General features: G+C 43.9%; 1 protein-coding gene across 1 annotated transcript; it reads right to left on the reverse strand.

The window, feature by feature from the left end:
• Positions 1-1,292: 1,292 nt before the first annotated feature.
• Positions 1,293-11,797, reverse strand: LOC142126025 (SCO-spondin-like). Its single transcript, XM_075194279.1, has 6 exons — positions 11,758-11,797; positions 10,905-11,057; positions 10,588-10,728; positions 10,246-10,428; positions 1,703-1,853; positions 1,293-1,374 (listed from the first exon to the last, which is right to left on the reverse strand). The coding sequence occupies exons 1-6, from the start codon at positions 11,795-11,797 to the stop codon at positions 1,293-1,295; spliced, it is 750 nt and encodes a 249-aa protein (XP_075050380.1).
• Between the last annotated feature and the right edge of the window lie 1,155 nt (positions 11,798-12,952).

The raw sequence follows: 12,952 nt of genomic DNA on the forward strand, positions 1-12,952 counted from the left end.
AGACCTTTCGTCAAGTGTTTTGCGAGACAAATCCGAACCCCAAAAATAACGAAAATCCGGATCCAAAACACAAAACACGAGACCTCAAAAGTCGCCGGTGCACATCCCTAGTTTTAAACATAGGTGTGAAACAAAGTCATAACAGTGCAACATTTATAAAAGGTTACACACAGGAACATTATCCAGTCTTTAATATCTGCACCCGTTTGTAATCTCGTGTCGCTTGTAGGACGCAAGATTGTTAGGAAACTAATTGGTTAACAAACCAATCAGAGTTTCCCTTTGTTTAATAATAACTTTCTAACTGCTTGTATTTTGCACTGCTGGTCAGCACAGATTGGCATGTGCAGTTACAACAACGAACATTGAGTAAATTAAATTAATGACAATATTGCGGGAAACTCTACAGGTTCTGCGAGTGTCAATCAAGTTCGTAAAGAGGGAGGAGGCGAGATGAGAATAGGCCCTTACTTTTCTGCAAGACGACAGCCTTGCTGAGCTTCTGTGCACCGATAGAGCAATCCTGCTGCTGGCAGGTGGGCACGATGGTCTGTAAATCATCATAACCTTTCTGCAGGGGGGGAAAACAAACGTAATTAATGTAAAGTTTCTGATTTATATTATCAAACACAAGCTTTTGACATTAAACTGTAAAATGTTTTAAAATGAAAAAATATCTATAAATAAAATATTTTAATTTTCTATCTGCACAGAGAAGATTATTACTTTACTTGTGCATGTAATGAGTAGGAGCAGCTATACTGCTGTATTAGTAAAGGTTATGTGAAATATCAACCATAAAAAGGTTGATATTTATGATAAACACAATCTTAAACACATGGTTTAGCAAGTTAAAAGAAGGTGATTAAGTAAAGTAAAACAGCACATGATGTATGATTTTGCATCTTCATGAGTTACCCCTTTCAAATTGAGCATTGCGCTTAGAATCCAAATTATCATAGACATTGGGAGACGACTTATTTTGCGCTACTAAGCAGTGATATTTGGACAAAGCATCTCATACACATTAGTAAGCAAGAGGCGATCTACAAAGTTATTTTGAAAACTGGGCAGCACCTAAGTGTGGAAATTACAAAAATGTAGAAGTCCAACGGCAAAATGAAGAACATTCAAGTAGCATAAATACAACAATACCAAATAATTAAGCAAGATGTAGTAGACAGGGTACAGAACAACGCATATCACAGGATACACCAAGAGGCTTATATACAGTATGCACAGATGGAAGACAAGAGACAGCCCTGCTCATGAGAGTTTAAAATCTAATTGGATTACTCCCCCCATCTCCAGCGCTCACTGATGATGTGCTTCTTCCCCTGATGGGTGCAGGATTCACAAGGATCTGTCTGACACCTGAGAATTCACAACAATTAACACGTGGACCCCATGGAGCTTACAATCTAATTATTGGTCCCTGACATAAGAAGAGAAAGAGGATAATCTATGGCAGATTAATGATTGCACGTCTCCTTATGTATATTCTGTAAAGATAAAAGAATTGTTGCAGCCCTGTCCTCGTTGCCTGGGAGCATTCCAACAATCACCAGTAAAATTATATATACATTTATTTATATATATATATATATTATACAGAGAAATCTGAGCGCAGCAGAGGGGATCCGCAATTTACATGGGGTATATGAAAGGTCTCCAATACAACGTTTACATGTAGAGCTGTTACCTGCGAGCCTTGCGGTAGATTCCACGGCACTGCTTCCCGTTACCATGTTTGCTGGGGTTGTTGGGGCTACGGAAAGACCACTGTATGCTCTGCACTCCGCATGGGCCCAAACATTCTCCCCAGGGAGACCAGGAGGACCAGCCACAGTGCACTGCAAGCACAGACCCGGATTATATCACATATATCAGTTTATAATAAATAAAAAGACATATATGTATACACACAGACACGCGTATATAAGTAAGGAGACAGAGAATCTCTGACAAACATGACACCTCTCACTTTATTTATTACAGGTAACAGTCATACATACATACATTCAGGGATCTAGTCACTGACTGGTACATTCAGAGATCTAGTCACTGATCGTTACATTCAGGGATCTAGTCACTGACCGATACATTCAGGGATCTAGTCACTGACCGATACATTCAGGGATCTAGTCACTGACCGGTACATTCAGGGATCTAGTCACTGACTGGTACATTCAGGGATCTAGTCACTGACTGGTACATTCAGGGATCTAGTCACTGATCAGTACATTCAGAGATCTAGTCACTGTTCGGTACATCCAGGGATCTAGTCACTGACCGATACATTCAGGGATCTAGTCACTAACTGGTACATTCAGGGATCTAGTCACTGATCAGTACATTCAGAGATCTAGTCACTGATCGGTACATCCAGGGATCTAGTCACTGACCGATACATTCAGGGATCTAGTCACTAACTGGTACATTCAGGGATCTAGTCACTGACTGGTACATTCAGGCTTCTAGCTAATGATCGGTACATTCAGGGATCTAGCCACTGATCGGTACATTCAGAGATCTAGTCACTGATTGGTACATTCAGGGATCTAGTCACTGATCGGTACATTCAGAGATCTAGTCACTGATTGGTACATTCAGGGATCTAGTCACTGACCGGTACATTCAGGGATCTAGTCACTGAATGGTACATTCAGGGATCTAGTCACTGACTGGTACATTCATGGATCTAGCCAATGATGGGTACATTCAGGGTTCTAGTCACTGACCGGTACATTCAGGGATCTAGTCACTGACTGGTACATTCATGGATCTGGTCACTGGCTGGTACATTCAGAGATCTAGTCACTGATCGGTACATTCAGGGATCTAGTCACAGACCGATACATTCAGGGATCTAGTCACTGACTGGTACATTCAGGGATCTAGTCACTGACCGGTACATTCATGGATCTAGCCAATGATGGGTACATTCAGGGTTCTAGTCACTGACTGGTACATTCAGGGATCTAGTCACTGACTGGTACATTCATGGATCTGGTCACTGGCTGGTACATTCAGAGATCTAGTCACTGATCGGTACATTCAGGGATCTAGTCACAGACCGATACATTCAGGGATCTAGTCACTGACCGATACATTCAGGGATCTAGTCACTGACTGGTATATTCAGGGATCTAGTCACTGACTTGTACATTCAGGGTTCTAACCAATGATCAGCACATTAAAGGATCTAGTCACTGATCAGTACATTCAGAGATCTAGTCACTGAGCGATACATTCAGGGATCTAGTCACTGACTGGTATATTCAGGGATCTAGTCACTGACCGGTACATTCAGGGTTCTAGCCAATGACCGGTACATCCAGGGATCTAGTCACTGACTGGTACATTCAGGGTTCTAACCAATGATCGGTACATTCAGGGATCTAGTCACTGACCGATACATTCAGGGATCTAGTCACTGACCGATACATTCAGGGATCTAGTCACTGACTGGTATATTCAGGGATCTAGTGACTGACTGGTACATTCAGGGTTCTAGCCAATGATCAGTACATTAAAGGATCTAGTCACTGATCGGTACATTCAGAGATCTAGTCACTTATTGGTACATTCAGGGATCTAGTCAATTACCAGTACATTCAGGGATCTAGTCACTGACTGGTACATTCAGGGATCTAGTCACTGACTGGTACATTCAGGGTTCTAACCAATGATGGGTACATTCAGGGTTCTAGTCACTGATCGGTACATTCAGGGATCTAGTCACTGACCAGTACATTCAAGGATCTAGTCACTGACTGGTACATTCAGGGTTCTAGCCAATGACCGGTACATCCAGGGATCTAGTCACTGACTGGTACATTCAGGGTTCTAACCAATTAACGGTACATTAAGGGATCTAGTCACTGATCGGTACATTCAGAGAGCTAGTCACTGATTGGTATATTCAGGGATCTAGTCACTGACTGGTACATTCAGGGTTCTAGCCAATGATTTGTACATTAAAGGATCTAGCCACTGATCGGTACATTCAGAGATCTAGTCACTGAGTGGTACATTCAGAAATCTAGTCACTGACTGGTACATTCAGGGATCTAGTCACTGACTGGTACATTCAGGGTTCTAGCCAATGACTGGTACATTCAGGGTTGTAACCAATGATCGGTACATTAAGGGATCTAGTCACTGATCGGTACATTCAGAGATCTAGTCACTGATTGGTGCATTCAGGGATCTAGTCACCGACTGGTACATTCAGGGATCTAGTCACTGACCAGTACATTCAGGGATCTAGTCACTGACCAGTACATTCAGGGACCTAGTCACTGACTGGTACATTCAGGGATCTAGTCACTGACCAGTACATTCAGGGTTCTAGTCACTGACTGGTACATTCAGGGATCTAGTCACTGACTGGTACATTCAGGGTTCTAGCCAATGACTGGTACATTCAGGGTTGTAACCAATGATCGGTACATTCAGGGATCTAGTCACTGACTGGTACATTCAGGGATCTAGTCATTTACTGGTACATTCAGGGTTCTAGCTAATGATTGGTACATTGAGGGATCTAGTCACTGACTGGTACATTGAGGGATCTAGTCACTGACCGGTACATTCAGGGATCTAGTCACTGACCAGTACATTCAGGGATCTAGTCACTGACTGGTACATTCAGGGTTCTAGCCAATGACCGGTACATTCAGGGATCTAGTCACTGACTGGTACATTCAGGGTTCTAACCAATGATCGGTACATTAAGGGATCTAGTCACTGATTGGTACATTCAGATATCTAGTCACTGATTGGTACATTCAGGGATCTAGTCACTGACTGGTACATTCAGGGATCTAGTCATTTACTGGTACATTCAGGGTTCTAGCTAATGATTGGTACATTGAGGGATCTAGTCACTGACTGGTACATTGAGGGATCTAGTCACTCACCGGTACATTCAGGGATCTAGTCACTGACCAGTACATTCAGGGATCTAGTCACTGACTGGTACATTCAGGGTTCTAGCCAATGATTTGTACATTAAAGGATCTAGCCACTGATCGGTACATTCAGAGATCTAGTCACTGAGTGGTACATTCAGGGATCTAGTCACTGACTGGTACATTCAGGGATCTAGTCACTGACTGGTACATTGAGGGATCTAGTCACTGACTGGTACATTCAGGGATCTAGTCACTGACCAGTACATTCAGGGATCTAGTCACTGACTGGTACATTCAGGGTTCTAGCCAATGATTTGTACATTAAAGGATCTAGCCACTGATCGGTACATTCAGAGATCTAGTCACTGAGTGGTACATTCAGGGATCTAGTCACTGACTGGTACATTCAGGGATCTAGTCATTTACTGGTACATTCAGGGTTCTAGCTAATGATTGGTACATTGAGGGATCTAGTCACTGACTGGTACATTGAGGGATCTAGTCACTGACCGGTACATTCAGGGATCTAGTCACTGACCAGTACATTCAGGGATCTAGTCACTGACTGGTACATTCAGGGTTCTAGCCAATGACCGGTACATTCAGGGATCTAGTCACTGACTGGTACATTCAGGGTTCTAACCAATGATCGGTACATTAAGGGATCTAGTCACTGATCGGTACATTCAGAGATCTAGTCACTGATTGGTACATTCAGGGATCTAGTCACTGACTGGTACATTCAGGGATCTAGTCATTTACTGGTACATTCAGGGTTCTAGCTAATGATTGGTACATTGAGGGATCTAGTCACTGACTGGTACATTGAGGGATCTAGTCACTCACCGGTACATTCAGGGATCTAGTCACTGACCAGTACATTCAGGGATCTAGTCACTGACTGGTACATTCAGGGTTCTAGCCAATGATTTGTACATTAAAGGATCTAGCCACTGATCGGTACATTCAGAGATCTAGTCACTGAGTGGTACATTCAGGGATCTAGTCACTGACTGGTACATTCAGGGATCTAGTCACTGACTGGTACATTGAGGGATCTAGTCACTGACCGGTACATTCAGGGATCTAGTCACTGACCAGTACATTCAGGGATCTAGTCACTGACTGGTACATTCAGGGTTCTAGCCAATGATTTGTACATTAAAGGATCTAGCCACTGATCGGTACATTCAGAGATCTAGTCACTGAGTGGTACATTCAGGGATCTAGTCACTGACTGGTACATTCAGGGATCTAGTCACTGACTGGTACATTTAGGGTTCTAGTCAATGACTGGTACATTCAGGGTTGTAACCAATGATCGGTACATTAAGGGATCTAGTCACTGATCGGTACATTCAGAGATCTAGTCACTGATTGGTGCATTCAGGGATCTAGTCACCGACTGGTACATTCAGGGATCTAGTCACTGACCAGTACATTCAGGGATCTAGTCACTGACCAGTACATTCAGGGACCTAGTCACTGACTGGTACATTCAGGGATCTAGTCACTGACCAGTACATTCAGGGTTCTAGTCACTGACTGGTACATTCAGGGATCTAGTCACTGACTGGTACATTCAGGGTTCTAGCCAATGACTGGTACATTCAGGGTTGTAACCAATGATCGGTACATTAAGGGATCTAGTCACTGATCGGTACATTCAGAGATCTAGTCACTGATTGGTACATTCAGGGATCTAGTCACTGACTGGTACATTCAGGGATCTAGTCATTTACTGGTACATTCAGGGTTCTAGCTAATGATTGGTACATTGAGGGATCTAGTCACTGACTGGTACATTGAGGGATCTAGTCACTGACCGGTACATTCAGGGATCTAGTCACTGACCAGTACATTCAGGGATCTAGTCACTGACTGGTACATTCAGGGTTCTAGCCAATGACCGGTACATTCAGGGATCTAGTCACTAACTGGTACATTCAGGGTTCTAACCAATGATCGGTACATTAAGGGATCTAGTCACTGATCGGTACATTCAGAGATCTAGTCACTGATTGGTACATTCAGGGATCTAGTCACTGACTGGTACATTCAGGGATCTAGTCATTTACTGGTACATTCAGGGTTCTAGCTAATGATTGGTACATTGAGGGATCTAGTCACTGACTGGTACATTGAGGGATCTAGTCACTGACCGGTACATTCAGGGATCTAGTCACTGACCAGTACATTCAGGGATCTAGTCACTGACTGGTACATTCAGGGTTCTAGCCAATGACCGGTACATTCAGGGATCTAGTCACTGACTGGTACATTCAGGGTTCTAACCAATGATCGGTACATTAAGGGATCTAGTCACTGATCGGTACATTCAGAGATCTAGTCACTGATTGGTACATTCAGGGATCTAGTCACTGACTGGTACATTCAGGGTTCTAGCTAATGATGGGTACATTCAGGGATCTAGCCAATGATTGGTACATTCAGGGATCTAGTCACTGATCGGTACATTCAGGGATCTAGTCACTGACCAGTACATTCAGGGATCTAGTCACTGACTGGTACATTCAGGGTTCTAGCCAATGACCGGTACATTCAGGGATCTAGTCACTGACTGGTACATTCAGGGTTCTAACCAATGATCGGTACATTAAGGGATCTAGTCACTGATTGGTACATTCAGATATCTAGTCACTGATTGGTACATTCAGGGATCTAGTCACTGACTGGTACATTCAGGGATCTAGTCATTTACTGGTACATTCAGGGTTCTAGCTAATGATTGGTACATTGAGGGATCTAGTCACTGACTGGTACATTGAGGGATCTAGTCACTCACCGGTACATTCAGGGATCTAGTCACTGACCAGTACATTCAGGGATCTAGTCACTGACTGGTACATTCAGGGTTCTAGCCAATGATTTGTACATTAAAGGATCTAGCCACTGATCGGTACATTCAGAGATCTAGTCACTGAGTGGTACATTCAGGGATCTAGTCACTGACTGGTACATTCAGGGATCTAGTCACTGACTGGTACATTGAGGGATCTAGTCACTGACTGGTACATTGAGGGATCTAGTCACTGACCAGTACATTCAGGGATCTAGTCACTGACTGGTACATTCAGGGTTCTAGCCAATGATTTGTACATTAAAGGATCTAGCCACTGATCGGTACATTCAGAGATCTAGTCACTGAGTGGTACATTCAGGGATCTAGTCACTGACTGGTACATTCAGGGATCTAGTCATTTACTGGTACATTCAGGGTTCTAGCTAATGATTGGTACATTGAGGGATCTAGTCACTGACTGGTACATTGAGGGATCTAGTCACTGACCGGTACATTCAGGGATCTAGTCACTGACCAGTACATTCAGGGATCTAGTCACTGACTGGTACATTCAGGGTTCTAGCCAATGACCGGTACATTCAGGGATCTAGTCACTGACTGGTACATTCAGGGTTCTAACCAATGATCGGTACATTAAGGGATCTAGTCACTGATCGGTACATTCAGAGATCTAGTCACTGATTGGTACATTCAGGGATCTAGTCACTGACTGGTACATTCAGGGATCTAGTCATTTACTGGTACATTCAGGGTTCTAGCTAATGATTGGTACATTGAGGGATCTAGTCACTGACTGGTACATTGAGGGATCTAGTCACTCACCGGTACATTCAGGGATCTAGTCACTGACCAGTACATTCAGGGATCTAGTCACTGACTGGTACATTCAGGGTTCTAGCCAATGATTTGTACATTAAAGGATCTAGCCACTGATCGGTACATTCAGAGATCTAGTCACTGAGTGGTACATTCAGGGATCTAGTCACTGACTGGTACATTCAGGGATCTAGTCACTGACTGGTACATTGAGGGATCTAGTCACTGACCGGTACATTCAGGGATCTAGTCACTGACCAGTACATTCAGGGATCTAGTCACTGACTGGTACATTCAGAGTTCTAGCCAATGATTTGTACATTAAAGGATCTAGCCACTGATCGGTACATTCAGAGATCTAGTCACTGAGTGGTACATTCAGGGATCTAGTCACTGACTGGTACATTCAGGGATCTAGTCACTGACTGGTACATTTAGGGTTCTAGTCAATGACTGGTACATTCAGGGTTGTAACCAATGATCGGTACATTAAGGGATCTAGTCACTGATCGGTACATTCAGAGATCTAGTCACTGATTGGTGCATTCAGGGATCTAGTCACCGACTGGTACATTCAGGGATCTAGTCACTGACCAGTACATTCAGGGATCTAGTCACTGACCAGTACATTCAGGGACCTAGTCACTGACTGGTACATTCAGGGATCTAGTCACTGACCAGTACATTCAGGGTTCTAGTCACTGACTGGTACATTCAGGGATCTAGTCACTGACTGGTACATTCAGGGTTCTAGCCAATGACTGGTACATTCAGGGTTGTAACCAATGATCGGTACATTAAGGGATCTAGTCACTGATCGGTACATTCAGAGATCTAGTCACTGATTGGTACATTCAGGGATCTAGTCACTGACTGGTACATTCAGGGATCTAGTCATTTACTGGTACATTCAGGGTTCTAGCTAATGATTGGTACATTGAGGGATCTAGTCACTGACTGGTACATTGAGGGATCTAGTCACTGACCGGTACATTCAGGGATCTAGTCACTGACCAGTACATTCAGGGATCTAGTCACTGACTGGTACATTCAGGGTTCTAGCCAATGACCGGTACATTCAGGGATCTAGTCACTAACTGGTACATTCAGGGTTCTAACCAATGATCGGTACATTAAGGGATCTAGTCACTGATCGGTACATTCAGAGATCTAGTCACTGATTGGTACATTCAGGGATCTAGTCACTGACTGGTACATTCAGGGATCTAGTCATTTACTGGTACATTCAGGGTTCTAGCTAATGATTGGTACATTGAGGGATCTAGTCACTGACTGGTACATTGAGGGATCTAGTCACTGACCGGTACATTCAGGGATCTAGTCACTGACCAGTACATTCAGGGATCTAGTCACTGACTGGTACATTCAGGGTTCTAGCCAATGACCGGTACATTCAGGGATCTAGTCACTGACTGGTACATTCAGGGTTCTAACCAATGATCGGTACATTAAGGGATCTAGTCACTGATCGGTACATTCAGAGATCTAGTCACTGATTGGTACATTCAGGGATCTAGTCACTGACTGGTACATTCAGGGTTCTAGCTAATGATGGGTACATTCAGGGATCTAGCCAATGATTGGTACATTCAGGGATCTAGTCACTGATCGGTACATTCAGGGTTTTAGCCAATGATCGGTACATTCAGGGATCTAGTCACTGACCGGTACATTCAGGGTTTGGCCGGCATTGCTTCATTTGACCATCCTGACAGGTGCAGATTTGGCAGTTTGCTTTAACCAGCTGACCCGGCCAGTAAGTGACCCCGTCCACCTCGCAGGGACATTCCTGAGGGCGCACACATTGATTCTGGCTGTCTAACAGAGATCCATCTGGGCACCAACAACCTGGTAATGTGAGGAGAAGGTTAACAGTGAAAATGTTCCTGCTGATACCTGACAAACACATCTGTCCTAAGACATACATGGGAGGTTAACACGGTCCAATAATAGCACTGATGTAGATGTACAAATGAGGAACTTCATCTATAGTATATTATCTCTTACCTGAGACACAGGGCTGATCATTCTGGCATATCCTCTTATTAGTAAGGTCAGCGCAGGTCAGAGGACATGGGGCGCAGGTTTTGTATTCCAGCTCCGCAGGGCACGACAGGGTGATAGGGCAGCCATCTTGGCGACACACATCTATATGGTGAATGACAGACAGTATCCACACTGGCTTCATTATATGGTAAATATACTGAGGCAACAAGTTCTATTGAATCCAAATTCCAGAAAGTTGGAAGATCCACCCAGAACAATCATCACCATAAGTCACTGTTCATGATGTCCTTGTTTGTAGAGCATCTGACCACACTTACCAATCTCAAGATATGAAGATGAGGAACCTGGTAAATCAGAACAGTGACGCCCCCCATTTTGTGGTGTGGTACACTCCCTTCGATGAATGACCACCCCAGTGCAGTCTTGGGTGCAGTTTGACCACGTTGTCCATGGTGTCCAAGAGCCATCAACTGGAAATAGATAATCAGATCTTATAAACTGTGTACATAATCTATGTTGACGGATCAGCTTAAAAGTCATCCCCTTTGCTGAGTTCCTCAAGACTTTTCCACTTACTTTACAGGTAAAATTGACAATATCCACTTCAAAATCTCCTCTCATCAGGTCCACCTCCTCCTGCCCACCCCCTCCGCCCCTCACACTGGCACCCTCAATTCCTTTGATTCTAGTATCTCACTCTACTCTCCTTCTTGTCTCCCTCAACCTGCCCCTTATCCCAGTTCCCTCCAGGCTCCTCCGCTTCATCTCCCCAAATGAGTGTCTCCCCTTTTCTCACGAAAACCTCTCTTGACCCTTGCTTTCTCTCTCCATCTTCAACACAATTTCTTTGCTCTACTTTTTTTCCAAAATACTTGAACTATCTGCCACTTTCGATACAGTTTATCGATCTCTTCTCCTTGACACCCTTCACTCCCCTGTCCTTTGTGACATGATCCTTTCCTAGTTTGCCTCCTACCTCTCATGCTGCTCCTTCAGTGTCTATATCCTACTCCCCTCCTCTTCCTCTCTCTATTGATGTCCTCAACGGCTCTGTTCTTAACCCTCTGCTGTTCTCTATCTACACCTCCTCCTTAAGTGAACTCATATGCTTTTTTGGCCTTCTCTACCTGACTGACAATCAACTACCTTTCCTCCTCCAACCTCTCTCACCCTTTTTTCTATCCTGGGTGTCCAATTGCCTCTCTACCATCACCCGGAGGACCCAGTGCTTACCACAACTTAACATGTCCAAATCTGAGCTCATTAACTTTACCCTGCTAATGCCACTTCCCCTCCACTTCTCCCGCACAGGTGACAACATCACTCTCTCCCGTTTCCCATGCCCGCTGCCTTGATGTCATTCTCATCTTTGCCATCAGCTTCTCTCTTACAGTCATGTTGCCTCCTCCTTCGCAACATTTCCAAAATATGGTCCACTCACTCATCATTTCCCACCTTGACTACTGTAACTCCCTCCTCCTAGTCCTTCCTCTCACCCACCATTCCCCTCTACAATCCATCTTCTTCCTGCCGCTCCTTATACACTACACCAATGAATCTCTGGTGCTTACCGAATTCAATTCAAGCCGCTCACTTACCTAACAGGTGCTCTCTATTGTTGCCACCCTCACTTCTTCTCTAACTTTGTTTCAAGATACACCCCAACTCCGCTCTGCCTTTGACCTTTAACTCACTACCACTGTTATAACCTCCTCCCACTTCCGTCTCTAAGACATCTCCTGTTCTGCTCCACACTTATTGAAGTCCTTGTCTCATCATATCAGACTCTCCCCCAAACCTACAATCCTTCATAAATCTCCCTCAGAACCAACCTCTTCATGCTTACCTACCCTTCCCTCTCCTACACCCTCTACTTCCTCCGTCCATCACATCAATCTTTGTCCTATTTGTACCTACTGTGTCTCATTACCCCTCCCTCTAGAATGTAAGCGCTCACGGGCAGCTTCCTCCCTACCCTATGTCTGATGTATGTCCTCCTCGTACGACCCTTATGTCATATCTTATGCTGAATTTTTTGCTGCTTGTTTACTCACACGCATTGAATTCATAATGGTATCAGTGCTGGTTAAAATGACCAGCTCATAGCTATCCATGTATGTGTTATTATGTTTATTGCATTCATGTATGTCATATCTGGAAGATGATTGTCCGGTGGTGAAGAATTTGTGACATCTTATAAATAAACGATGATGATGATGGAACTTCACCCACACACTTATCCTCATTTCTCTCAACTAGGAACCAGTGAAGACATTGTGCCTTTGTTTAAGACTCACATCCTCACAATTAACTTGTCACAGCTAAAAAAATCATATACAGATAATACACATCATACACATCATAC

The sequence above is a fragment of the Mixophyes fleayi genome, unplaced genomic scaffold (genome assembly GCF_038048845.1).
Source record: "Mixophyes fleayi isolate aMixFle1 unplaced genomic scaffold, aMixFle1.hap1 Scaffold_267, whole genome shotgun sequence".
Taxonomy (NCBI): Eukaryota; Metazoa; Chordata; class Amphibia; order Anura; family Limnodynastidae; genus Mixophyes; species Mixophyes fleayi.